The sequence below is a fragment of the Trifolium pratense genome, linkage group LG1 (assembly GCF_020283565.1).
Source record: "Trifolium pratense cultivar HEN17-A07 linkage group LG1, ARS_RC_1.1, whole genome shotgun sequence".
Lineage (NCBI taxonomy): Eukaryota > Viridiplantae > Streptophyta > Magnoliopsida > Fabales > Fabaceae > Trifolium > Trifolium pratense.
The window spans coordinates 19,202,354-19,230,189 of NC_060059.1; the positions used below are offsets into that span (position 1 = coordinate 19,202,354).

General features: G+C 32.7%; 3 protein-coding genes and 1 long non-coding RNA gene across 7 annotated transcripts; 3 read left to right on the forward strand and 1 right to left on the reverse strand.

Moving 5' to 3' along the window:
* Window positions 1-4,623: 4,623 nt before the first annotated feature.
* LOC123920874 (ATP-dependent DNA helicase PIF1-like) lies at window positions 4,624-5,076 on the forward strand (the record flags this gene model as incomplete). The annotated part of the gene is made up of 1 exon (XM_045973207.1): window positions 4,624-5,076. A coding segment is annotated over one exon (453 nt), but the record flags the coding sequence as incomplete, so codon positions are not given.
* Window positions 5,077-6,809: 1,733 nt separating this feature from the next.
* LOC123920886 lies at window positions 6,810-7,354 on the forward strand. The gene is made up of 3 exons (XR_006813822.1): window positions 6,810-6,878; window positions 6,924-7,055; window positions 7,148-7,354. It is a non-coding gene; the product is annotated as an uncharacterized LOC123920886 (long non-coding RNA).
* A 3,121-nt stretch (window positions 7,355-10,475) lies between these two features.
* Window positions 10,476-14,022, forward strand: LOC123920893 (protein disulfide isomerase pTAC5, chloroplastic-like). 3 transcript variants are annotated; one of them, XM_045973241.1, is made up of 7 exons: window positions 10,476-11,118; window positions 11,224-11,319; window positions 11,519-11,647; window positions 12,213-12,453; window positions 13,152-13,189; window positions 13,287-13,415; window positions 13,619-14,022. In XM_045973241.1, exons 1-6 carry the CDS (start codon window positions 10,522-10,524, stop codon window positions 13,380-13,382), a joined length of 1,197 nt encoding a protein of 398 aa, XP_045829197.1. In that variant the 5' UTR covers window positions 10,476-10,521; the 3' UTR covers window positions 13,383-13,415; window positions 13,619-14,022. The 3 variants fall into 3 exon arrangements, with proteins under 3 accessions (XP_045829197.1, XP_045829187.1, XP_045829179.1); XM_045973231.1 differs by having other exon boundaries at window positions 13,287-13,382; XM_045973223.1 differs by lacking the exon at window positions 13,619-14,022 and having other exon boundaries at window positions 13,287-13,524.
* A 731-nt stretch (window positions 14,023-14,753) lies between these two features.
* On the reverse strand, window positions 14,754-25,236 carry LOC123920906 (non-lysosomal glucosylceramidase-like). 2 transcript variants are annotated; one of them, XM_045973261.1, is made up of 19 exons: window positions 24,583-25,132; window positions 24,004-24,114; window positions 23,764-23,820; window positions 23,534-23,610; window positions 23,283-23,382; window positions 22,491-22,564; window positions 21,744-21,853; window positions 21,556-21,659; window positions 20,841-20,894; window positions 20,694-20,749; window positions 20,557-20,595; window positions 19,807-19,948; window positions 19,491-19,675; window positions 18,116-18,183; window positions 17,879-17,951; window positions 17,108-17,169; window positions 15,675-16,977; window positions 15,075-15,268; window positions 14,754-14,974 (listed from the first exon to the last, which is right to left on the reverse strand). In XM_045973261.1, exons 1-19 carry the CDS (start codon window positions 24,661-24,663, stop codon window positions 14,955-14,957), a joined length of 2,910 nt encoding a protein of 969 aa, XP_045829217.1. In that variant the 5' UTR covers window positions 24,664-25,132; the 3' UTR covers window positions 14,754-14,954. The 2 variants fall into 2 exon arrangements, with proteins under 2 accessions (XP_045829217.1, XP_045829210.1); XM_045973254.1 differs by having other exon boundaries at window positions 14,754-15,268; window positions 24,583-25,236.
* Between the last annotated feature and the right edge of the window lie 2,600 nt (window positions 25,237-27,836).

The window sequence follows — 27,836 nt, forward strand, 5'->3', positions numbered from 1 at the left end:
AATTTCGCGACAAGTTTTAAAGTGGGTAAAAGAGTTCATATAGCCTGTTAATTTCGATTAGTAGATGTTTAATGGATATTCAATTGTCAAAAACGCATTAACTACGGAATGAGACTTAGCTATTACTCAATTTATTATGTGACGCTACGGAATGCGAAAGGAAATAGAAGTTGTGTAAGACAGATACTTGTCTTGCCTGCCATAATTTGGCCTTAACACAAGCAGCTGCTTTCCTTATTTCTTCTGCTAGTTTATCCACATGTCCATACATGGAGTAGTACCTACCAAAAAATGCAAAACTAACATTTTTAAGTAAATCTAGCATTGCAGCAACAGGTTAAGGAGATATCTTTATTTAGTGAAATTGTCCGTGAATTAAAAACATGAGATCAGAACCAGTAGACAAATAGTTATGCTCTTAATTGAACACGACTTAAGAAACAAAATACGGAGACAGATGCTCTTACGCTGTGTTCAACATAAATCACCAGTAGAATCTAGAAAAGCTTTCAGTTGTGCAGCCATCATTTCAAATCCGGTTGGGGTGCCAAACACAAAACCATCAGCCTCAATGAGTTCATCTGGGTGATGATTTGTACATCACTCTTCGGTGGTGCACTCATCTTAACTAGCACTTCCTCATGGAATGTATCAGGTACCTGGTCACATTTCATATAGGCAGTTAATTTCATATTAGCAAGTAAGATCTGGAAGAGAATTTTTTTTTTTTGTACAGCTAAACTTAGACAAATTTCGCGACAAGTTATAAAGTGGGTAACAGAGTTCATATAGCCTGTTAATTTCGATTAGTAGATGTTTAATGGATATTCAATTGTCAGAAACGCATTAACTACGGAATGAGACTTAGCTATTACTCAATTTATTATGTGACGCTACGGAATGCGAAAGGAAATAGAAGTTGTGTAAGACAGATACTTGCCTTGCCTGCCATAATTTGGCCTCAACACAAGCAGCTCCTTTCCTTATTTCTTCTGCTAGTTTATCGACATGTCGATACATGGAATAATACCTACCAAAAAAATCAAAACTAACATTTTTAAGTAAATCTAGCATTGCAGCAACAGGTTAAGGAGGTATCTTTATTTAGCGAAATTGTCCGTGAATTAAAAACATGAGATCATCACCAGTAGAGAAATAATTATGATCTTAATAGAACACGATCTAAGAAACAAAATACGAAGACAGATGCTTTTACGCTGTGTTCACCATAAATCACCAGTAGAATATAGAAAAGCTTTAAGTTGGGCAGCCATCATTTCAAATCCTGTTGGGGAGCCAAACACAAAACCATCAGCCTCAATGAGTTCATCTGGGTGATGATTTGTACATCACTCTTCGGTGGTGCACTCATCTTAACTAGCACTTTCTCATGGAATGTATCAGGTACCTGGTCACAGTTCATATAGGCGGTTAATTTCATATTAGCAAGTAAGATCTGGAAGAGAATTTGTTTTTTTGTACAGCTAAACTTAGACAAATTTCGCGACAAGTTTTAAAGTGGGTAAAAGAGTTCATATAGCCTGTTAATTTCGATTAGTAGATGTTTAATGGATATTCAATTGTCAAAAACGCATTAACTACGGAATGAGACTTAGCTATTACTCAATTTATTATGTGACGCTACGGAATGCGAAAGGAAATAGAAGTTGTGTAAGACAGATACTTGTCTTGCCTGCCATAATTTGGCCTTAACACAAGCAGCTGCTTTCCTTATTTCTTCTGCTAGTTTATCCACATGTCCATACATGGAGTAGTACCTACCAAAAAATGCAAAACTAACATTTTTAAGTAAATCTAGCATTGCAGCAACAGGTTAAGGAGATATCTTTATTTATTGAAATTGTCCGTGAATTAAAAACATGAGATCAGAACCAGTAGACAAATAGTTATGCTCTTAATTGAACACGACTTAAGAAACAAAATACGGAGACAGATGCTCTTACGCTGTGTTCAACATAAATCACCAGTAGAATCTAGAAAAGCTTTCAGTTGTGCAGCCATCATTTCAAATCCGGTTGGGGTGCCAAACACAAAACCATCAGCCTCAATGAGTTCATCTGGGTGATGATTTGTACATCACTCTTCGGTGGTGCACTCATCTTAACTAGCACTTCCTCATGGAATGTATCAGGTACCTGGTCACATTTCATATAGGAAGTTAATTTCATATTAGCAAGTAAGATCTGGAAGAGAATTTTTTTTTTTGTACAGCTAAACTTAGACAAATTTCGCGACAAGTTATAAAGTGGGTAACAGAGTTCATATAGCCTGTTAATTTCGATTAGTAGATGTTTAATGGATATTCAATTGTCACAAACGCATTAACTACGGAATGAGACTTAGCTATTACTCAATTTATTATGTGACGCTACGGAATGCGAAAGGAAATAGAAGTTGTGTAAGACAGATACTTGCCTTGCCTGCCATAATTTGGCCTCAACACAAGCAGCTCCTTTCCTTATTTCTTCTGCTAGTTTATCGACATGTCGATACATGGAATAATACCTACCAAAAAAATCAAAACTAACATTTTTAAGTAAATCTAGCATTGCAGCAACAGGTTAAGGAGGTATCTTTATTTAGCGAAATTGTCCGTGAATTAAAAACATGAGATCATCACCAGTAGAGAAATAATTATGATCTTAATAGAACACGATCTAAGAAACAAAATACGAAGACAGATGCTTTTACGCTGTGTTCACCATAAATCACCAGTAGAATATAGAAAAGCTTTAAGTTGGGCAGCCATCATTTCAAATCCTGTTGGGGAGCCAAACACAAAACCATCAGCCTCAATGAGTTCATCTGGGTGATGATTTGTACATCACTCTTCGGTGGTGCACTCATCTTAACTAGCACCTTCTCATGGAATGTATCAGGTACTTGGTCAAAGTTCATATAGGCGGTTAATTTCATATTAGCAAGTAAGATCTGGAAGAGAATTTGTTTTTTTGTACAGCTAAACTTAGACAAATTTCGCGACAAGTTTTAAAGTGGGTAAAAGAGTTCATATAGCCTGTTAATTTCGATTAGTAGATGTTTAATGGATATTCAATTGTCAGAAACGCATTAACTACGGAATGAGACTTAGCTATTACTCAATTTCTTATGTGACGATACGGAATGCGAAAGGAAATAGAAGTTGTGTAAGACAGATACTTGTCTTGCCTGCCATAATTTGGCCTCAACACAAGCAGCTCCTTTCCTTATTTCTTATGCAAGTTTATCCACATGTCCATACATGGAGTAGTACCTACCAAAAAATGCAAAACTAACATTTTTAAGTAAATCTAGCATTGCAGCAACAGGTTAAGGAGATATCTTTATTTAGCGAAATTGTCCGTGAATTAAAAACATGAGATCAGAACCAGTAGAGAAATAATTATGATCTTAATTGAACACGATCTAAGAAACAAAATACGGAGACAGATGCTCTTACACTGTGTTCACCATAAATCACCAGTAGAATATAGAAAAGCTTTAAGTTGGGCAGCCATCATTTCAAATCCTGTTGGGGAGCCAAACACAAAACCATCAGCCTCAATGAGTTCATCTGGGTGATGATTTGTACATCACTCTTCGGTGGTGCACTCATCTTAACTAGCACTTTCTCATGGAATGTATACAAAATAGTTTAATACACGACGAATTGAATTATAACAGAAAATCATTAGCTGAGGAACATATTAGATTGATGTCAACTATGACTTCAGAGCAACGTAAAGTATACGACACAATCATGACAAGACTTAACGAAAACAAACCTGGTGTTTTTTCTTTATGGTTATGGCGGTACAAAGAGGACATTTATCTAGAGGGCCATGTCAGCCGCATTACGCTCAAAAGGTGAGATAGTTTTAACAGTTGCCTCAAGTGGGATCACTGCATTGCTTATATCTGGCGGTAAAACAACACATTCAAGGTTTTGTATTCCTCTAAATGTTGATGAGTTTTCAACATGTACCATAGTTCCTAAAAGCCCTTTGGCGCTATTAATACAAAAAGCAAAGCTCATTATATGGGATGAAGCACCAATGATGCACCACACACTGTTTCGAAGCTGTTGATCGAACTTTAAAATATATTCTCAAGTCAGTTGATGAAAAAAATAAACATGTTCCCTTCGGTGGAAAAGTTGTTGTTTTTTGCGGCGATTTTAGACAAATTCTACCACTAATACCCAAAGGTACAAGGCCAGAAGTTGTTTATGCTACTATTAATTATTCGGTTCTTTGGAATTTTTGTGAAGTTTTAACATTGAGTAAAAACATGAGGCTTCTCAGTGGTGCTTCGAGTGCAGACGTTGAACAAAGAAGATTGTTTTTTGAATGGATTTTGGGTGTTGGCGATGGAGAAATTGGAGATGACAACGACGATGATTTAGAACTTGACATTCCATCAGATTTATAGATTCCAAATTCAGGTGATCCTCTTGCTTATATCGTTGAAAACACATATCCCCAACTTTTACAAGACATGAACGATATAACGTATTTCCAAAATAGAGCTATACTAGCTCCTAAAAATTCAATAGTCGACACAATAAATGATTATATGTTGGATTTAATTCATTGTGAAGAAAAAACATATTTGAGTTATGATACTCCACTCACACAAAATGTAGACGGTCAAATAGTGGATGATGTTCATACTCCCGAATTTTTTAACACGATTTCTACGCCAGGACTTCCAAATCACAAGTTGAGACTTAAAGTTGTAGCTCCAGTTATGCTATTAAGGAATTTGAATAAAAAATTAGGATTATGCAATGGAACAAGACTTATTATTATGAGATTGGGAAAACATGCTCTTGAAGGAAAAATTATTTCAGGAAGTAATATTGGTGATCAGGTTTTCATACCTAGATTTTCTCTGACACCATCTGACGTGAGAATTCCTTTTAAATTTCAACGGAGACAATTTCCTATAATGATTTCTTTTGCAATGACTATTAATAAGAGTCAGGGACAATCTTTAAAGCATGTTGGGATATATCTTCCGTCACCAGTGTTTTCACATGGTCAGTTGTATGTTGCAATTTCAAGAGTTACTTCTAGAAAAGGATTAAAAATATTGATCATCGATGACGACGGTGAAGATACGACTAAGACTTCGAATGTGGTCTATAAGGAAGTCTTCCGCAATATAACATAATTTTCTTTGTATGAATATTTTTCCAAAATAATTGTTGAACTATCGTTTAATGTTACTCGACTTTTTTCATATACCTTACATTATTAGAATTATCATATTTTATTTAATCATTATATAACTTACAGCTAATCAGACCCGTGCGATGTTCTGGTTTTTATCAAATAGAGTAATATAGGTTTGTCTAATTATCTGTGAACATAGCAGCGCGATTTCATTTCTAGTACATGTGACTTAACTTATAATTTCAGCTCTATGATAATGGTTTAAGCCCTTAACTGATGCTGCATTCCCCAACAACAAATGAATTTTCAAAATCATCTCGAGCAAACCAACGACCTTCTCTAGCCAAGGTTCACCACACAGGGATCTCGCGCCAAAGCCACAAACAACTCAAAACACTAGTAGCAAAATTGGCTCCAGACCAGATGGAGCAGTTTTTTTAATTGTCAAACATGTTGCATATGCTTAACCATATAACGCAGTTTAAAGTTTTAAAGTTTTGAGGTATTCGCGAATATTTATAATATCTATGAATGGTTTATTTTTCTTTCTAAAATTGATTATTGAAAAAATGTTTTTAACTTTTTTCTGATAATATGTTTTTAACTTCTTTTAAAGAAAAAAAATATTAAAACATAAAATTCATACATTTTGCTTTCTCAATTTAACAGCAAAAGTTCATTTTTTTAATAAATAATATTAAAAAATGGCGATCAAAATACAAGTGGTATAGTGATCACAAAAGAAGAATATAAAAAGTTTTGTATAAAAAAAATTAAAAAGAATACAAAAAGTTTTTTTTTACCGAATATGAAAAGAAAATCTAAGAATATGAACAAAAAAACTATATTTTTTTCAAGATGAAAATACTAGCTTTTATGTTTAAATAGAAATACTTAAATAATTTTATTAATTTATTATGGATATATTGCGGGCTCACACATGCATCCGTATTCATTAAATATGAATAATTGAAATGTATATTTATTTTATCCGTGATATCCGCCTCATATTCGTGATGCATTTCATCCGCAGATATCAGTATTTTATCTGCAGATATCGGCGGGTACAAGTTATTTTGTCATATGTGCTTACCACACCATGTACTTTTAGTTATACTCCTAGTTACTTAATTAATTAATCAATAATCTATCTATCTATCTATCTATATATCATTGTAAAGCAAACTTTTTTTTGCTGATGTGTCATCTCTACAAAACTCTTTTTGCTTATGTGTCATCTCCACAAAACTCAAAATTTTTCTAAATATTATGTACATTCCTTTTGTTTCCTTCACATACTAATTAATTGAATCATTCACCTATTAATTAATAATTAATAACGGAGCATTATTATTATAAATAAAAATTGTTATGAAAGGTGAAAGATCACCCATTTTAATGTTATTTTAATTTATTCTTTTTAACTTATTTTCTTAACCTTTCAATCCCTTACTTTTATGGCCTAAGTCATATGATAAGTTGTAAATTTTTTGAAACGGTGCACTCTTTTAATATTAGCAACCATTTACTATTTTCCTATCAAAAGATCTTCTTAGCCTTTCAATTCCCACAAAAAAAATTAAAACGTGGCATTAATTGACTATATATATGTGCCTTATGAACAATTCCTCAGTAGATATGACTGTGTGAACTTTCAATTTGAGAGATGTGTGTATTGTAGAAGGAGAATAATAATCAAAGGTTTGTATTTTCATTTTATGTCCTTTTTTCTTAAGCACATACCAGTTCATGTTTCGTGTAGCTTTCTGAGGCGTGCAAATGGAGTGATCGATTGATATCGCAACACATAGAGTGTAACATTTAACCTGGAAGTGGAATGTGCACGTTTGAATACAAGTTATACCATCAGGAACTTTAGTAAGTTGTCATAAAATTTAAAAATATAGTTGTACAATTGTAGAATTTGATATATTGTTGTGGTATTAATTTCATTCCAAACTTTTTTTCAGGCTTCTTTGGATTGAGCTAGATAGAAGACATGAATATGTATGATGACAACATAAAATGGTAATAATTGTTTGCTATGTAGAGGGGTAGCAATTCTATGTATGAGGTGGATAGTGTCAACTTTTATGATGTAGTAACTCTCTTGATTTGTAGAAAAAATCTTCTCAATCTCTCTTATATAGTCTGGTAATTGTTTACTATATGTAGAGGGAAACAATTATATCTGTGTTTTGTATGATGTGAGCTTTTATGTTGTAACTCTTTTGGTTTGTAGAAAACCTTCACTTTCTCTTTTGGTTTTGTATGATGTGAGCTTTTATGTTGTAATCTCTAATATTGATGTAATTAAGCTAAAGTTACAAAAAAAATCCACCCTTTCTCATTCTATTAGTCGTTATATATGCTAAAAGCAATCTCATAAATCATAGTGCTTCATCTCATAACAAATAAAATTATAGTGCTTACTTTTTTTTGAAGAAGCCAAAATAAATATAGTGCTTACTAACGAGCACTATAAAAAAAATTATGAAAGGTGAAAGATAACCCTTTTAATATTGTTTTTTGTGTACTTATTTTGAGTGTCAAACTTTTATGTACAATCACTCCTCATACATATATGGGCATCTGAAATTTATATTTGGAGCTTGAAAGAGTTATTAGGTTTGTTGTAGAAGAATAGTAATTTTCTAAAATTTTGTGATCTCATTGTATCTTTTTTTTTTCTTTTTCATATTCAACGAGTGAGACATTGTTGCAATGCATGTTGTATATACAACTCCTATGTTTCCTTAACATATTGTACTTTACAAAACTTCATGTTTCCTTATACATATTGTATATATACTCCTATATATACATGTTTCCTTCACATTGTAACTCTTCATTAACTTTTATATTTCCATTTATCATTATACCAATTCATGCACCTTATCGATCTATTGATTTATTGAGTGTGAAACTACTATAATGAAGTAGAGTAATGAAGTAGAAAATGTGAATCAATGTTAAAGTTTTATATGGACTTATGATTGCAACCTTTTCAAAAATCTCTTACTCTTTGATTTTTTTATCGAGGTGCTTGAACACCCTATAACAATCTTTTAGTTAAAAAAATATTTGTCAATTTTTGACACAACTAATCTTTTAATTTTTGAGTAAAGGTGTGTTTGATTTTCTTTTTATTTGTGCCGGATATACCTAATAAATTTTCCTTTAATTAGTTTTTTTTTAAAAAATTTGCGTAACAATATTCCTTATTTTGGGTAACAATATTCCTTTTTGTTTATCATTTTTTTTTGTAGTATTAGCTATTTTCGTTGTAGTATTAACTCTTTTTGTTATTATTAAAATAATTATTATCTTTTAAAAATCACATCTCTAAATAGTATAATTTTTATTATTCAAAAATATGAATTTTATAAATCTATTATTTGTCAATATTATAAGTCAGACTATTATTAAAATTTAAAAAATTGAATATCATATTATTTTATTCAATAAACAAATTATAAAATAAAAATTTTAATTTTTAATGTAAAGACAACTACATTTTTATATAATAGCTAACCTTTAAACAAAATCATCTTATTTCCACATCATGCAAATGCAATTGTAAAAAGAGAATTTTTATTTATTATAATGATGATAGGAAAAAACGAAGTAGAAATGAAAGAGACGATGTTTAACAATAACAAATGGTTGTTACCAATTAATTGAGGGAAAAGGAAGAGTTAGTGGTGATTACTTATTAGTATAATTGAAAGGATAACTCTGCCCTTACGTATTCTTTCTATTAAGTTGACATCATTAGCCATATTTATTCATTGTGTGTTTTCAATTTTTATTTTATCAAATTCATAAAGAAAAAAGAAAAAGATATTATGAATCAATGATTATAAATGCCAGAGGTTCAAGATAAATTTCCCTTATTTATCTGAAGAATATTAGATCATGTATGATTTCTTTTCTCTTTTAAAAAATATATTCTTTTATTAAAAATGTTCTTTTGAAGTCTAGCTCTAATATAAAATTTGACAAAGTTGATTTCAAAGCTCTTTAAATATCTATTTTTTGTTTTGTCAAATAAAAACACTATATATTTACCTAAAAATACTAATTGAGTTTATAAAGGTCAAAGACAAGTGTCTATATTTTTTATATACTAATAAAATAATACGAGAAACATAGAGAGGATATAAGTCGATGTCGATCCTTAAAAATATATTAGTAGACTATACTATAGTACGTCTTTATGATAAGTGTTTTTTTTACATGCTTAGTGAATTCATGATGTGAACCGTAAGTTGCCAAAATAATGTCAAACCGATAAAATTTAAAATGAATAAGATATTCATAGTGATGAGAATAAAAATATATACGATAAGATATTCATTTTTAGTGCATTTATTTAAAGTCTCCTTTCGCATGCTTAGCGATCTCATAATCTCATTACTTTGTTTGATCAACAACACGACAAATTTATTCAAGCAGAATGACAATGAAATGTTTTGATAATATTTTGACTTTGTATGGAGATTAAATCTTTCATTTTAATAGTGTTTTGACTTTAATTTGAAATATAATTAGATGATTAAAAATATATTTAATAACCCGATAAAATACTACTTACATTGCATATGCATGGCAAAGTTGTTTCGGAAACTCTTTGAATATTTAGTCTAATATAAAAAGCCTCTTTAAAGTATAAAAAAATTTAATACTTTAAAATAATTTACCATTAATTAACATGTCATCTTATTCTTATAAATTAAAGGTCAAGACAAGTATCAACCATTTTTTCATATAAAATAATAATAAGGAGATTGGAGTATAATTAAGATAAAGATAGAGAGATACAGAGAAAAATAATCCACTATATTTTCATAAAAACAAAAAATATATTAAAATAAAAATTACACTAATTTGAAGATATATAAATCAAACCCAGAAAAAATAAAATTAATAAAACAAATTTTTAATATAATTAACTAATCCACTACACTTCTATTAATTCTATATACGTACACCTGAACGACATATTGTCTGTATTTAAATCAATTTTTATCTATCTATCTATAGATTCACTTGAATGGAGAAAAAAAATAAAAAATATTTTAAAAGTCACTTTTATAATCAAAGAATAATTCAACACATCTAAAAAAATTATTATTTTTAATACAATTTATTATAAAACACAATTTTTTTTTAAAACATTCCAATCAAACCCGTGCAAGGCACGGGTTGAACACCTAGTTAATCAATAATCTATCCGTAACTCAATTGATTTCCCGCCACCTGGTACTAAATCTATCCGATAATATCCATCCATAATAATCCATGGCCTCTTTTCTCCACTTGGCGGTTATTCACAATCACAATGTCTCTCTCTGCACTCACAGTTCCCCCCATAACCGTCACTACTGTGAGTATCAATTCCACACTCTCTTTAACCACCAAAACCCTCCCATTTCTCAAACCTAACTTTCCCTTCTATAAATTCAAATCCCTAATCTCTCACTGCTCCATTTCCGATCGTGAAGAACACCGCTGGCTTCGCGAAGAACAACGCTGGCTCCGAGAAGAGCAACGTTGGATTCGCGAGGAGAATCGTTGGAATCGCGAACGCGATGAGCTTCTTAGAGAGATTACCGAACTTAAACACCAGATTCAATCGCTAGAGCGACGAATTGTAGCTTCGGATTCTTCTTCTACGGCTTCGGTTTCTGATGCGGTTACGAATGTTACTACGTTGTTGCAAGTGTTGAAGGATAAGAATTTGGTTCTTGACAGTGGTTCTAGTCAAAGGAGGTTAGTGCTTGAGGAGAAAGATGAAGATGGAGAGGAAGAGGAGAAGGAAACGGTTGAGGTTGTTGAAGAAAAGGAGATTGTAGTTGTTGAGGAACCTATTGCTAGGGTTCAAAAGAGGACCGTTTTGCGAACAGGTTCAGAAGGAGAAGATGTTCGAAAGTTGCAGGTTCGATTGAATTGAATTGAATGTTATGATTTGCGTTTATGATGTTGTAGAAGTTGATGCATTGCAAAATCTTATTTTTGTGATGAATTTTTTGTGTTGTAATAGGAAGCATTGCAAAAATTGGGGTTTTACTCGGGTGAAGAGGACATGGAATTCTCTAGCTTCTCAAGTGGAACTGAGCGTGCTGTGAAGACTTGGCAAGTTAGTCTCTGTTTTTAATAATATATGAAGCTTTGGTGTGAAGAGAATAATAATTATCTTGGATTTATTTTTGTTATAAACTGATTATTTTAGTACTATAATATATGAATCTTTGATATGAAGCTTTTATATTATGTATTGTGATTTTGGGTCTTTTCTATTTTCATGATTTTGATGGGTATATTATATTGTTCAACAGTCTTCATTAGGTGTCACTGAGGATGGGATCATGACATCTGAACTTCTTGAAAAGCTATATTTGGAGATAAGGACTACAGATATAGGAAATGCAAAGGAAACCAAAAAATCTACTACTGTTTTACCAAAGGTATGTTTGTTGCTTATATGAGATGTACTTTTTGCTCTTTGAGTGCTGAGAACATGCCACCATTTTTTGTAGTTACTCTTAAATGTGTTGTCCAAAAACAGTAGTAGCTTGAACACGTGCTATGTAGCACTGCTACTTTGAAAGTGTGTTTGGTATCTGACATGTGTGATTATATTGAATCACTTCTATTTTCTTTACACTATTAGTAGTGTCTACACGTCAGTGTTGCTTTAGATGTCAATGCTAATGTTTCATAGATAATTTATTCCATAGGATTGATCATAGTCTCAATGGAAATATGAATGAGTAACGAAAGATATATGCAAGACCTCAACATGTGAAATATATATTTTTCTTTGGATTTTTTTCACGGCAGAACTTTTGGCTTTGATAGACTACAAAGGCGTTTTCACTAGTTCACAATTATCAAGGTTAGATTCTCCTAGAAGTTTAAGCTGTTAGGTGGACGCCTATCAGTAGTAGGTCTAATCTGTAGAGTTCTAAAATAACGAAGAGATAATATTAAGCTGTTGTATTTGAATCTTCATCATTCTGTGAGTTCTAGGAAGTTGAAAATGGAGCTGCCGTTGCTTCTGCGAGAGAAATTTCTGAGGTTCAGCAAAACGTTGTGGGGGAAGTTGACAAAGGAACAGAATTATCCCATCCAAGAGTTTTTCTCCTTGGAGAAAATCGGTGGGAAGAACCCTCAAGACTTATTGCAAAGGGTGCAGTTGATAGGGTCAAGAAAAAGGATGCAACAACAAAATGCCTTCAATGTTCTGGGTTAGGTATCTTGTTGTGTACAGGTATGTAATTGTCCACATTGTTTTCACTTTTAGTTCAATATATAAGCTCCAGTAAAGAAAGCAGTTTTTGAATATTAAAATGTATTTTTTGAGAGTATACATTTTCCCTAAGGTGGTTTGGTTCCTCCAACCGGAGCTTCTCATAATAGATTTTTGTGAAGTCTGTTTATTTTTCTGCACAATGGCATCTAGTTGACAAGGCCTCTCCAAATCCCATTCACCTGAGTTATTTGAATAGCTCAAGCAAAAAAAGTCATGTGAACCTTGGTCAATCCTACTCAAATTGTCTTAACTAGAGATTTGATTTGTAGACCATTAGAAAACTAACAATAATAATCTCTTCAGTTGGTTAGAGTTCAGTTCCATGTGATAATCCTAATTGTGTGAATTTGGGAATCAGAATCATGATAGTAGTAATCATAACAGCCGGCATGGCTCAATGTTTCCAATGAAGCAGTGAGAGTTGAGGCGGTTTATCCTCACATTTAGGTCTTCGTATAATAACCATTTCATTGAACTGTTGGATAAGTAGCTTTTATCTCCGTAAGAACACATTTCCGTACAGTAGACACACGGAGATGAGTGAAAATCAGAGATCTGAGAGATTAACATCTTTATTGTATTGGTTTCCTAAGTATATTATGATATCAACTTTTGGAAATCTTCTCATTTGTCAACTTTTGTGTCTTTAATTGCAGAATGTGACGGGACTGGTGAGCCAAATATTGAACCTCAGGTAAGGGATAATTGTGCTTTTTATGAAAATTAACTTTCACAGTTACTGTTTTGTGTTGCACAAGCTTTTGAGCTTACAAATGAGATATGTGATGCAGTTTATGGAATGGGTCGGCGAGGATACAAAATGCCCATATTGTGAAGGCCTAGGGCATACAATTTGTGATTTATGTGGAGGCAAAACGATGGTGTAGGTATGACATACGTTTCTTCATTGTTTCATATAGGTATCTATTCATCAATATCAGTGTATCTCAAATTCTTGTATATCTATATTAGTTTATTTATTACTTTCTGTTCCTAATTGTACAGAAAAGTTGTAATCCAAAGCTACAATAGAGTGAACATTAGAGCAATTATCATAAAAATATAGTAATATAGTATGTTAACTAATCATCAAAACTGAGAAATAGAAATTTCATATTGTTAGGTTCAGGTTTTGGAGCTTACAAGCTAAGTGAAACTACTGGGAAATGAATGCAGATTGGGTTCATGTACTTTCTCCAAAATGAATGTGGCCAAATGCAATTGAGTTTTTGCTAAACTGGACGTATTTATTCACCAAATCAATCGTGATAACTTTCTTGAGATTTGGAAAGGAGAATTTTCTGTCATGACTAATTTAGATCAGTTTATGTTTTGAAAATAGCCTCACTTTTGGGAAAAACCTGGTTTTAAAATTTATGACTATGGCTGTAACCCGTTCTTCTAGTTATACTTAAGTAGTTTATGACAAAAAAGCTTGTCTACTACAAGATACATTCAATCTCAAACTTCACAAGTATAGTGTTATTTGACATGTCAAACTAATAATATGGAGTAATTTTTTTTTTATATCACAAGTAAATTATCTTGTGAAGTATTCGTGTTAATTGAAACTAATTAAGTAAATAGGAAACCATCTTATCTTACCAAGAAAATTGATATACTCCTTCATTTATTTTTACCCAAAATAATATCATTATACATTTGCAACAAAATATAATTTTTATTAAAATACTTTCAAAAATTTCATGTCATAATAATAATAATAATAATAATAATAATAATAATAATAATAATAATAATAATAATAATAATAATAATAATAATAAATAATATATGAGAAGAAAGCCAATAAATTATGACTTTATTACACTGGGAAAGAAGTTTCTAGTGGTTTTGGGTATGGATTCATGGCAAAATGATAAGAAAGGGTAATAAGAAACAGAAAAGGACAAATTTACACTCTAAACAATTTCTGATTTTGCGAGATCAGAAAACAAGAGATGTGATATTTGGTCGGAGTGTTTCATACCTTGAAACAAACACACCCTTAAGCATCCCATAAAAATCAATCATACGTCTCTTTTGTAACATATTAAGCATTTTGAATAATTATATTTATGACAATGAAATCGAAGTTTCTATCTCCAAATAATCCAGAATCTAGTATTTGCCATCTCTGTCAATTAGAAATTGAAATTAAACATGAAATAATTAGGCATTTGCAAAGGTTGCGTTGAAGGAATAAGTTTCTGAAATATTCATAGGTTTCTGAAATAATCAATTCATATACAATTGAGTTCCAATAATGTCGCGGTTCATCATGCGATGAATTTTGATTATATCTTGGGAACTTTAATAAATAAGAATATACAGTTACAGTAAAATGTATCTACAATTATTGAACTTTGAACTTACAGGCTATATATTAGTACAAGTTACAACTGAACCCCCGCCCCCTTGACCACCATTTTTATCAGCTTCTCTACGAGAGGGTTGGTTTAGTATACAATGTGAAGACCTATACAAAATTTTCATGTGCTTACATGTTAACAATCAGCAAGCGCAATTAAACACAGAATTGCTAAAGCATTTTGTTTTCGTTGCAATCTTTCTCACACCTGTTTCGTTATGTAATCCTCCATTGACAGGAGATAGGTGGATTCTGTCCATGAAGTTGATTTTAGGGGCCTCAAGTACTGCCTTTGGAAGAGTTAATGCATATTGCATGCCCCAAATTGACAACGGCCTCATATATATGAGGGATCTATAGTGCCCATCAATTGTCAATGCCTCTGGAGTCTGAAACCAGTATCTGTAATGAAAGAAAGGAATAACTGCATCAATGTAAAAACTTGCACATTACACTAGTCAAGCACTCACAGAATTCGATTTTCATCAATCCAATCGTTTAAATAAAAATCATTACCATGTTGAATAATAACTATGTACAGTATTATGCAACCAAATAATTGAAATTTCTTGTGCGAGAAAAATGCTAGAGTTAACTTTAAGAAACAGATGCACACAAGCATAATATGCATGAAGTACACCAATGTAATTGCATATTTTGTGACATTGACAAATAATCTTCGGTGTAGGAGTAATTCTTTCAAGACATCTAGAAATTTTTCCCTCCTACACATGCACACACACAAAAAAAATAAAATAATGCAGTTGAACCAAAAATAACCATCGATGGCAAGGGAATAAGAAATTACCCGTATCCATCTTCTGACCAGCCTGCAAGAAATATACCCTCAGCAGTTTTGAAGGCCTCCTCCTCCATTCCTGCGAGTATCATTGTTGCAGCAACACCATAGGTCACACCTGTCCATATCTCTCGAGACTGCATACAGGTTTCATCCACCTTACCATTGGGATGCATGCCATTCACAGCACCCATCCTGCCACCTTTAACTTTCATCACATTGAAATCATAAACCTTCCGGAGAGAACTTTTGATCTTGAAATCATCGAAAAGAGAGGGCAGCCCTGAGGATGCTGTATACCATTGCCCAGCCAATTGATCGGCTTGAATGGATTTACTGTTACCACTTGAGCCACTGTCATAATTAAAATACGAACCATTCCACAGCTTTTGTTCAAATACTGGTTTAGCCTTCAGAAACTTCCTTTTGCATGTTTCCGCAAAATCTCTGTCACCTAGTTGAATGGCCATTGCAGCTGCAGCTTGAAGAGCAGCAAGCCAAAGACCACCACAATAAGCACTCACACCATGGACTGTCCATGTATCATATGTTTGATCAGGGAAACCATCATTCTCAATAAGACCATCAGCATCTCTATCAAATTGCTCCATGTACTCCATTGCAGCACGGACAGCAGGCCACACATCAACCCCAAATTGTAAATCACCTGTTGCAGAAAAATCTCGATACACCTGAAGTACAAATTTTGGGTTCAGGTCTTTCCACTTACTGGTATCATGAATGTTATAGGCATTCATTTCATGCCATGGATCATGTGTCCCCAAATCATGTGGGACAGCCCCAAAAACCTTGCGAGTTCCCCAGTTTCCCTCTGCCAGAAACTTTACTCTTCTTCCATCTTCACACAGGACAGCTTGAGCAAAATCCCGTTGTATATTTAATTCAATACGAGGAAAGAGCATAAGAAGTGCAAATGAAGCATAGAAGTGCACATCATATGTGCACCACATGACATATTCTACACCTTCCAAATATAAGAATCTTCCACCATCATCATTATCATCATCTTGTTGTAGGTTCTTTATCGATGAACTGTGCAGTCTGTTAGTAGAGTTTCCATTTCTGTGACTATTCACAGATCCATTTGCATGGGATATATCTCTATAATGTTTTTCATCCAAGTGATTATGTCCCCTAGAGTCCGTAGAATCATAGGTACTATCTGTTGTACACTCGACAACTTCCCTTTTTCTGCAGTCCACTTTAGCTTCAGTTATTCGGACTACTGCATTTTCTGGCTCTTTTACCTGATCCTGGCTATTCCTCATATTTGAAGATAGCAAAGCAGAGTCTGGCAGAAGTATCAAAGCAGTATTAATGGATTTTGAAAAGAATAAATTGTCAACAAACGTCTCATATGATAAGCCAGACATTCATTGAAAATTAAACTACAATACAATAAGTTCATATTTCATACTTACCAATCCAAATTGTTCCTCCAGCAACAAGAAAGTAGAGTTCATTAAATAATGTAAACTTGTACCTGTAAAGAGAAATCTCAAATATGTTGTCAATTTTATCCTAACCACTAAAAGCCAATGTAAGAAGGGCTAAATAGATAGAAGATAGCTCGATAAATAGATGTAGAGCAAAATATAGGAGAAATCTAAGAAAAACCATCAAATGATATTTCTTAAAAGCTAGTTTATGAAACACAATGCTGTATTTAATCCATGCGGCTGACTCAACCTAGTTGGAAATAGGCCTTCTCATTGTTGTTGAATTACCACTCTTTTATAAACAGGAAAAGATAAAAAAAGAGCATGCATACTCATAAACGGTAAAAATAAAAAACATGTATATTTTACTAAATCGTAAAGGAGGCTTATGTAACATGTGCCAACCTATAGAATACAAGTGAAGTTTTCTAACAAGTCCAAAACGCAATTCCTAGCAGAAAAACGAAGCTAAAGATCAGCTAAAGAAACAGTTTTGCTTTATGTTTTGTGCTATACAATTAGATCTAAGAAAAGCTTCAGTTTGATCCTAAAATAATAAATTAACTGGGAATAATCTGTAAGTGTAACACAAAAAACCTGGTGATGATTTAAAATATAGTTTAATCGTTCAACTAATAATTAAGACTAAAAGGTTCAATTTGATCCTAAAATAATGAACTAACTGGGTTGACATGTAAGTGTAACACACAAAAACCTGGTGATGATTTAAAACTTCAATAGTTTAAGAATTACCATTCTGGTAGCTTTTCATCCTGAAGAATAGGATTCTGCCAGTTCTCAATCTCTTCTTCCCACCTTTTATAATCTGTTTACAATTCAGAACACAATATGATTTTTAAATTCTACAGAAAAAGTTTTTAAATCACTTCAGAAACATTATTTTTTTTTAATGTGATACAATATAAGGGTAATGAAAAAAAAAACCCAGGCTTGAAGAATATCAATTTTTATACGATTTAGGCAACATACGTGTCAATGCATCATGAGCCAAGTCCACTGCAGCTCTATCAGAAGTCCCATAAAATTTTGTATATCTCCTGCAGTAAAAGAATTGAGCGCATTTTACATGATAGAGCAAAAACCGGAAAAGAAATATTGGGTTGTAGTTGTAGGTATATGCTGCATGTCTTGCAACCTTTTGGTTTATAATTCCATATACAGGCTTACAAATCTTCATCCTTCAAGAACATCTGAAGGGTATTAAAATGTTTAGCCGTTCCAAATTAAAGAGTTATATTATTGATTTAAAGAGAAAGTAGAGCTTTATTTCAGATGATATATACAGTATAGTATTTCAAAGCAGGAGAGTAAGAAAAGCTTCATAGAAGCAATAACCGAGGATATAATATCAAGGAATACAATGGCCATTTTGCAATATGTGCCTCTAAACTCGAGTTTACTCCGATAGTGTCCCATTAAAGTATTGTTTGGGAGTTACGAGGGGAAAGGAGGGGAGGCCTTCGGTAGAAAGGGAGGAGGAAATAGAAGGGAAAGGGTTTCCCCACCTTACAAGAGGGGTTTATTTTTCTCTTTTAAGTCCAAAATCACCAATACGGGAGAACTCAAAAAAGGAAATGGAGGACTTTGAAAAATTCTTCAATCCTTTCTCTCTTTTATTAATACTTTCGTCATAAAAAGCACTCTCCCAAACAAGATGGAGGATTCTCCTACATTTTCCTTCCCTCCCCTCCCCTCCCCTCAAAGCCCACCCTTACCTTCCCCTCCCTTCAAACCCCATCCTTACCTTCCCCTCCTAACTTCCAAACAAAGTCAAAATGAACACTCACAAACGTTTCAAAAGCGATATTCACGGAGACATCACAATAACATAAATTAAAATCTTAAATGTCTAAATATTGTATGCGCTACCTATCTAAATCACAAGGGTTCTATTGGAACCAGATGTGGCAGATTTAAAAAAGAAAGGAAAAATTAGGGCTGGTTTGGTTTCATAAAACATATTGTATGCAAAAATGACATCTTATTTTCACTTTTTCTTTTTTCAAAGTTACGTAGAAAACTGAAAACAACTTTTTATTGTTTTCGCCATTTCCTGCACAAGTCTTTGAAAACAGGAAACAAAGTAAAAACAGCATGACATTATTGTAATTAAAACAGAAAATGAAAAAAATCAAATAGTTCCTTACCTACTCAAAGGCACAGCTGCTCTACTAACAAAATAAAAAAATCATTGAAATTTCCTCAAAGACAAAATGCAACCAATGCCACTTCAGATATAGTAGTTAAACCACATTTTGAATTGCATGCAGAAGATGTGTATTTATTATTCAAGATATGGAAAATTCGTCCAAGGATAAATATGTTAGCACACAATGATGATTACCTGTGGAAAGAGCTGCCTTTCACAAACTTTACTTTAGGAGATGACCATGCAAGACTAAATGCAACAGTACATTTTCCATGGGGTTCCACCCATGCAGAAGCTGAAACAGCAGCACATAGTGTCTCTCCAGGTGATGAGGGCATACTGGGTCCAGAAGAGAAATTTCCCCGGTCAAATTGCCCATCCTTAATATACAACCATTTCAATTAGAACTAATCCCGTATACTTTCCGTACTAAAAAAATATGGAAGAAGATAATGGACATAGGTCACTATAAATATCATCTAGAAACCACTAAAACACAAATAACCAGTACCTTCACCATTTTAGACCACATTCCTTTTGCTGTTACGTTACTTCCTTCAGATAGCCCAAAACATGGCAAAACAGAAACACTAACATTCTGTGTTTCACATGCAGCAATAGAAAAGGTAACAGGAGGGTTGTCTTTCGCTGTCCTGAAATATATAATGACCTTAAGAATATATCCATCAAAATCATCATTTAGATAGCAGGTTGAAGACAGAAAACCCAATGTCAATTTTATGCATGCATGTATATGTACATGCACATAAAAAAGAAGTGTTAGCACTAAAGAACGAGATTCCTTAATTCGTTTGATAAGATTATTGATAAATCGTTTATCTTCATCTATTTCAGGATAGCTGCACTTTATCCATTGTTAAATCGTTTGATATTCATTACATATTTTTTGTGTTTTCAGTTTTCTCAAGTTTGGTGGATTCCAAATTACTCCTTCTGGTGGATTCCGGAAGTCTAGTGGATTCTAGATTAGTTACTCTTTCTGGTGGATTCCGGAAATCTGGTGGATTCCAGAACCTTTATCTAAAAGGATTAGCGCTTGCTTTTCCTTCACGCTTCCGTACTGCGTCAGAAGGCATCTTTCTAGTTCGTATCAAGCTCAGTTTGTTAATAAGGATAAGCAAGAGCTCCTTTAGACATATCAAACCTTGAACCCGTCGAGCTATTAAGCATTTGCAAATAACCTACAAAGAGAAATCTGCAAACCAACCATCATATATAGCAATAAGGTTTGATAACTTGCTTGTGATATAGAAGTACGCCGGAGACACCATCTTCAGCTCTGTGAATGAAAAATAAAAAAGGAATTAAAAGGTTTCCTTAAAACCCTATTCAATATATAAAGCAAACCCATATCAGAGTTTAGAAGAAAAAATGTACATGAAAGGTTCATTCACATGATCTCCTGACAAGTGAGAGTTTCCACCAATGGAATTCTGCACAAGATTAATCAATGAATAATCATCCATGCCAGTTATAAATATCTGACAAATGAAATCAATACTTCAAACAAAAATAATATCTTACCGCCCAAGTTAATAAAAGGCTGACTTTAGCTCTTTCCTTACCAGTGTTTACCAACTACAAAAGAAAAAAGTACAACTCTTCAAAATTACGGCAAACTATGCTTCTTCACGTCAAAATATAGTGAAACTTAACATGGGTGTAACAGATGAATTACCCACATTAGGCATTTACACAATTTAAAGTATATATTACAAACCTAATTGGAAAAGGCTTGGGGGTGATGGTTTTAAGTAATTACAAGAATAGCTAATAGCTAATCGGTGTGGACATAACAATAGCACCTATTAGCTACTTAACTCTATATGTGTTGTAAATCCTTCAATTCTAACGAGTATTCACCAACAATACCAAACAATGAAGAATTGATTCTCGACAATCACCATACATAACATGGATATCAGGGGAAAGAGACTTATATAGCCTATGAACCAGCAAAATTGTCGTTGTAATGAATTCTATACTATAGTACATGGTAGCTCAAACAGAAGACACTAGCAAAAGCTATGCTACTTTGACATAAACTAAGAGATACATCCAGTCATGGTTGTCAAATTAGAAAGCTAAACAGAATTTACCAGTCTGCACTTTGTTTAAAATAATACAATGTAACACATTTCAAAATAAAATAAAAAATTAAGCAATAGTACAGACTCAGTCATTTCCTTTTCTGACAGATGAATTTAAATAACATTAATAGTTGAAGAAAATCACACACCGTATACACAAAAACAGCGGCAGGTAGACTGCTTTCTCTGTAATTATGTGGTATGAAAGGGGATATCTGCCGACATGATATTTTCAGTTCTGGGTCTGGCTCGCCTAAGAATATCAGAACTTTTATTACACAAGTATTTGTAAGGAAATACACATTTAGAATAAAAGAACTACAAAAAATGAAAATACCATCATAAACAGTCCAAGCTCTTGGAAACAAAGCATGGTAAGTTGAGTGCTGGCCATTTAGATTCCATCCCCATGATGATATACCCTGTTCATCAGCTTTCCTGCTAGATCTGAAACAAAAAATCAGGAAAAATATGAGTCCATGTATATGCATCTAGATATAAGTGTCTAGCTAGATAGATGAAAAATAGTTATGACAAGCAGAGTTCAGATTATAAAAGTAAACATCATGTTAACTTAGCCACCAATCTCCATATGGGTGTTATATGGACAGCACTTAACAGTAAATTAGTCAAACTTTGTAGAATATTGAACTTTAATCTGGCTTAGAACCAAGCTACTTCTCATGGATAAAATGTGCATTTTTATACCATGTCAATATGTATTCTCCGGGCAAGGAGTCCCAAGATTACCCTTTCACCAGAAAGAGATGTCCGTAGTTATCACCTAATTTACTTGCAGTGACATGAAGTAGTAACAGTGGCATAAAATAGTGCATCCAAATTTCATTAACTACATACAAAGTTATATATTAAATATACCGTAGAAATGTTAGAGCCTGTTTGGTTTAACTAAATTTTTTTGTTTTCATTACCTATGTAATTATAAAAAGGAAACATTGATTTCACCTTGTTTTCCTACACTCAAATATACGCACAGGAAACTGAAAACAATTCTTAAGAAAGATTAAAAACCAAACAAGTCCTTATACTTAAAAGACTGTTATCCAAAATTATTCTTTCTTACCCTAAACCTTCATGCTGACCAGGAGCCAAAACTGATGCAAAACTTTTGTTTCCTCCCTCTCTACTTACAAAAATCTGCAATTAAATAAACCAGATATTCTGAATATAAGCCACAGTTATGAATGACCCTAAACAGTAAATAAATATTATTCCAGATTACAGGCGAATAAACCATAGGTTTTACCTCTACAAAAGAGAACCCTCATTCCCCCAACCCATTAAAAAATCCTCATAAATAGAAGGAAACATGACCCCACAGATATTCTGAATATTCCAGAAATTAAAAACTAAGTTCTGCACTTCTGTTTTTCTACTTTGGATAAAAGCTTTGGGCACTATCTCGTCATGACGAAACATCGATACTAATAGAGTTAAGAAGCTCAAGTACCAACCGAAATTCAATAGAATTAAAATTGATCAACTTCTATCCATATTTCCATTTCCATAACGACACTGGCTCTATCTATTGTCGACCTAATTTTTAGACGTGTTCCAAATTACGATAAGATTTGTAACTATTTTACATGATGAATTTCAAAACTTTATCATCATACACTAGTTAGAGTTGTAGGGTTCTTGGACACCACACAAAAAAAAATCCGGATAAAATACTGATTTGTAATATTGACCCAGCCTTTGCTGACTCTAATCTCATATCTCTGCCCAATCAAAACGATCAAGGAACTATGCACACAATTATATGTGTCAATTGAACAAAGTATAAGCCTGTGTAAAGCCATACAATTAGATAAGAGTATAGCAGATTGACAGAACGTGGGAAAACGGAACTTACAGAGAACTGATTGGCCATGACAGGCGATGGTTCACATAGACCAGGAATGATTTGCCATTGTCTGAACTCACCTCTAAATCCTCTTGATATGCTTCCACTCCTGCGTAGGTATATAATCACATCAAACCAGTACAAGAAGAAAGAAATGGCTTACTTTTTCCCAAAAATCGCTAAAAAATGCCATTTGAATGGTATGCAAGATTAACCAGTCAAGTGATTAATTGGAAGTTTTAAATTGGACTATGTCATACCCCATCCCTCCAAGTGGAACACCTTGAGATGCAGATGGCTTGCAACTTTCTCTAGTGAAAGGATCTATAGGTGCTTTCTGCAGAATTCAAGCCAACAAACTGAAATCTTGAATCTCTACTTTCAACACACTTATCCAATATATAAATTTATAAACTCTTCATTTATATCACAATAAAACACACACAAAAGAAATTGATGACCAATGAATGAAGGAAAATTTGAAATTTACCCTTCCATGAGAAGCCTCTTCCCTAACATATGACCACATACGTATACCTAATCGAACCTGGAATTTCAATTTTCAATACAGTTAGACAAGACATACAGACATGAATTTAAAATTACAAAAGAAAATGCCATAAATCACAACTATCTTAATTAATAAGTATATGCAAAGGATTCCAATATATTAAACTAGTAAATCCATATTGTAACTTGTTATCTAGAGCGAGAAATAGAAACCACTTGCCATTTTTATAGCTTCCACAAAAGTTACTCTAAATTCTTTAAGAAGATTGGCATGGCTATTTAATCTCCTTCTCCAAGCTTGTTCAGGAGGAGCAGCACTATCAAAATCAAACTGCAAAAAAGGTACAAGAGACACATATTAGTAGGACCTACAAAATTCACCCACTTCACATTCCTTTTATTTTCCTTCATTCAATGCTAATACCCTAATAGGTACTAGTAACTATATATTCCTTGAAGAAAAATCAAGATACCAACTTCAAAGTTTTTTTAGTATTAACCCTCTGGTTCCCGGAAGAAGGTCTGGTTCCATAGTTAGGCCGCAAGGTATGTAAAGTTTGACCAATAATTATCCCCACCAGGAATCAAACTTGAGTTCTACTTAATGATTTGTCCTAGGGGAGCGTTAATGAGCCCAATTATTACTTTGGTTAAATTAAAAAAACTAGAAACTGCAAATTCCGATCAATTTAAAATTAAAATAGAAAATGATTGAATCTCTTAGTGAACCAAATAATTAACATAAAGTTCTGAAGAATTAAACAGAGTATAGAGAAATTAAAATGATAGCATAGCATACCAACTGTAAAGTAGTTTTATTGATATACTCTTCAGTAGGCCATGAATTCTTTCTACAGTGAAAAATGTTGCCGCTAACCATGGCGTCAAAATCTCTCTATATCCACAACACCGGTTACAAAATTCTACTCGAAGATGAAAAATAAATTATCAGGAACCGATCCTCGTCAAATTAAACACTCTCTAATTGAATTCAATCCAAACGAACCGAAACTAGATATTGAATTGAAGATCTTGAAATTACGATTATGGAAGCAGAATCTAGAAAATCAACGCAGAGCGAAAATTAAAGTGAGTTGAAGTTGATGATGAAGTGCGTTGGAAGAGAGAGAGAATGATGAAGGGGTAGGTAGTTATGAAATCGCGAGATATTGGATTGGATTGGGTGCAGAAGTATGATGGCGTGGCGAGATGAGGAATAGCCGCCTGTAACACCGAGTCAGTATGGCCAACTCGTTTGATTTGATCAATGAGTTACCAACTCGGATCGCCACGGTGAGAAATGAAGGAAAGTGAGAGAGAAAAGTATATTATTAACATAAATAAATAAATAAATTCTCTATTTGTCTTGGCCATGCCTTTTAAACCGTCATTTCTCTCTATTTTATTTTATTTTTCTAATTCTAATTATATTTTATTTTCATGAAAGTAATATAATAATAATAACGTATAGTTATTTAATTTTATATATTCTGTGTGAACAGGTTCTGTTTGGATTGAAGTTTACTGCACTATTGTCGGTCTCATCAAAGTCTTATATAAAGGTCCACTTTGGTGTCGGTATTCTAGACTTTAACATTGAGATCCATCTTAAAATATGAGGTAGTCATTTTGATTATATACATTATTTATATATTTTACTTTGATTTTATTTTTTTTACTAATAAATAAAAATAAATATTAATATATATTTCTTTCAGACACAAATATAAAAAAAAATAACGGTTTACGCGGTGTTTAAAAAATTTAGTTAAATGTAGTTAATTTTTTTGATTTAATGCAAAACATGAGTTAAGTTTACTATATTACCCTTTGAAAAGTGATTTATGCCTTGAAAATCACATAAACTTTTGAAAAGTGAAATGATTAAATAATGTTATATTATGAGTATTAATTAGTTTAAAAGTAGTTGGCTTTGCTTATATTTGTGTCAAAAATTTGAAGTGTTTTTTTTCTTATATTTGTGTTTAGAGGGAGTAAAATATTGTTGGATTTTTCTCGATAAGTATTTTCAAAATATCATATTTTTGTAATTTTTTACTACTCTATTCAGTCTTATATATAAGGAACACTTTGAATATTATTTATTTTCCTATCTTTTAGATTATAAGCTTGTATACACAAGCAAATCCTAAACCCTAATTTGTTTTCTCTGTTTTCCCTCCATTTTATCTTGCAATTTTTATTAAAAAATAATACCTTGACTAGGATTCGAACCCACAACCCTTCAATGCAAGGCAATATTTCCAACCACTATGTATATGTTTGGTTTCAATTCTGGAGCATCCAGAATTGATTCTGGACGTGTAGAATTGATTCTGACTTGTTTGGTATCTCAAAAGTAGAATTGATTCTGCCTCCAGAATTGATTCTACTTGAAGCTAGAAATCGTAGCTTCTGATTCTAGAATTGATTTTTACACTCAAATTTTTTGTTCAACTCACTTTTTCATGAATATATCCAAACATAACCCACTTCAGCTTAAAATCAATTTTGGCCAGAATCAATTTTACAGAATCAATTCTCCCAAAATCAATTCTCTCCGCCGCAGAACCAAACACACGCATACAAATATACCAATTGTGATTAAAATTATCTGCAATAATTGATAAGTACCATCAATTATTGTTGACTATATTACTAATCACGAAATATTTTTATGTCTTTCCTGATGAATGATTTTTTTTCTATCAGATCATAAATTTAGAGAATAATTATCATGAGAGATTTGAAAAGTTATTATCACGTGTGATTTGGAAAGTTATATATATATTCTCATATTATAACACCTTCAACAATATTGAAATCTATTAAAAAAAAGCATCTTTCACATTTCAATGTCATTATGTAACCTTGCTTATATCACTTTTTAAATTATTTATTATGTAGTTTATTAAAATTGGAAAAAGAATTTTGTCAAAAAAAAAAGGAAAAAAGAATTGATATTTTTTATAAATACCCTTTATTTTTACGTTAATGTATCCAAACATAAATCAATTATGTTTAACTAACTTTTAACCAAAAACAAATCTATCAAACTCAATTCTGCTAAATCAAATTTTTTTTGCAATACAATCAAACACAACCATAGTCATGTCACTAATCACATTCATTATTTTGCTTTTAACATTGTAGATTTAATATTAACCGATAATTAATTGATACAATATTCACTAGCATATATTGAGATGATGTTACGTAGTTGTGGGAAGAGTTTAAAATATTATCCTTCAATGCCTAGAGCAGACACATCATTAGTTCCTGATATACAAAATAGTTTAATATACGAAGAATTGAATTATAACAGACAATCATTAGCTGAGGAACATGTTAGATTGATGTCAACTATGACTTCAGAGCAACGTAAAGTATATGACACAATCATGACAAGAGTTAACGAAAACAAACCTGGTGTGTTTTTTCTTTATGGTTATTGCAGTACATGGAAGACATTTATCTAGAGGGCCATGTCAGCTGCATTATGCTCAAAAGGTGAGATAGTTTTAACAATTGCCTCAAGTGGGATCGCTGCATTGCTTATACCTGGCGGTAGAACAGCACATTCAAGGTTTTGTATTCCTCTAAATGTTGATGAGTTTTCAACAATCATGACAAGAGTTAACGAAAACAAACCTGGTGTGTTTTTTCTTTATGGTTATGGCGGTATAGGGAAGACATTTATCTGGAGGGCCATGTCACCGCATTACCCTTAAAAAGTGAGATAGTTTTAACAATTGCCTCAAGTGGGATCGTTGCATTGCTTATACCTGGCGGTAGAACAACACATTCAAGGTTTTGTATTCCTCTAAATGTTGACGAGTTTTCAACAATCATGACAAGAGTGAACGAAAACAAACCTGGTGTGTTTTTTCTTTATGGTTATGGCGGTATAGGGAAGACATTTATCTAGAGGGCCATGTCAACCGCATTTAGCTCAAAAGGTGAGATAGATTTAACAGTTGCCACAAGTTGAGACTTAAAGTTGGAGTTCCAGTTATGCTATTATGGAATTTGAATCAAAAATTAGGATTATGC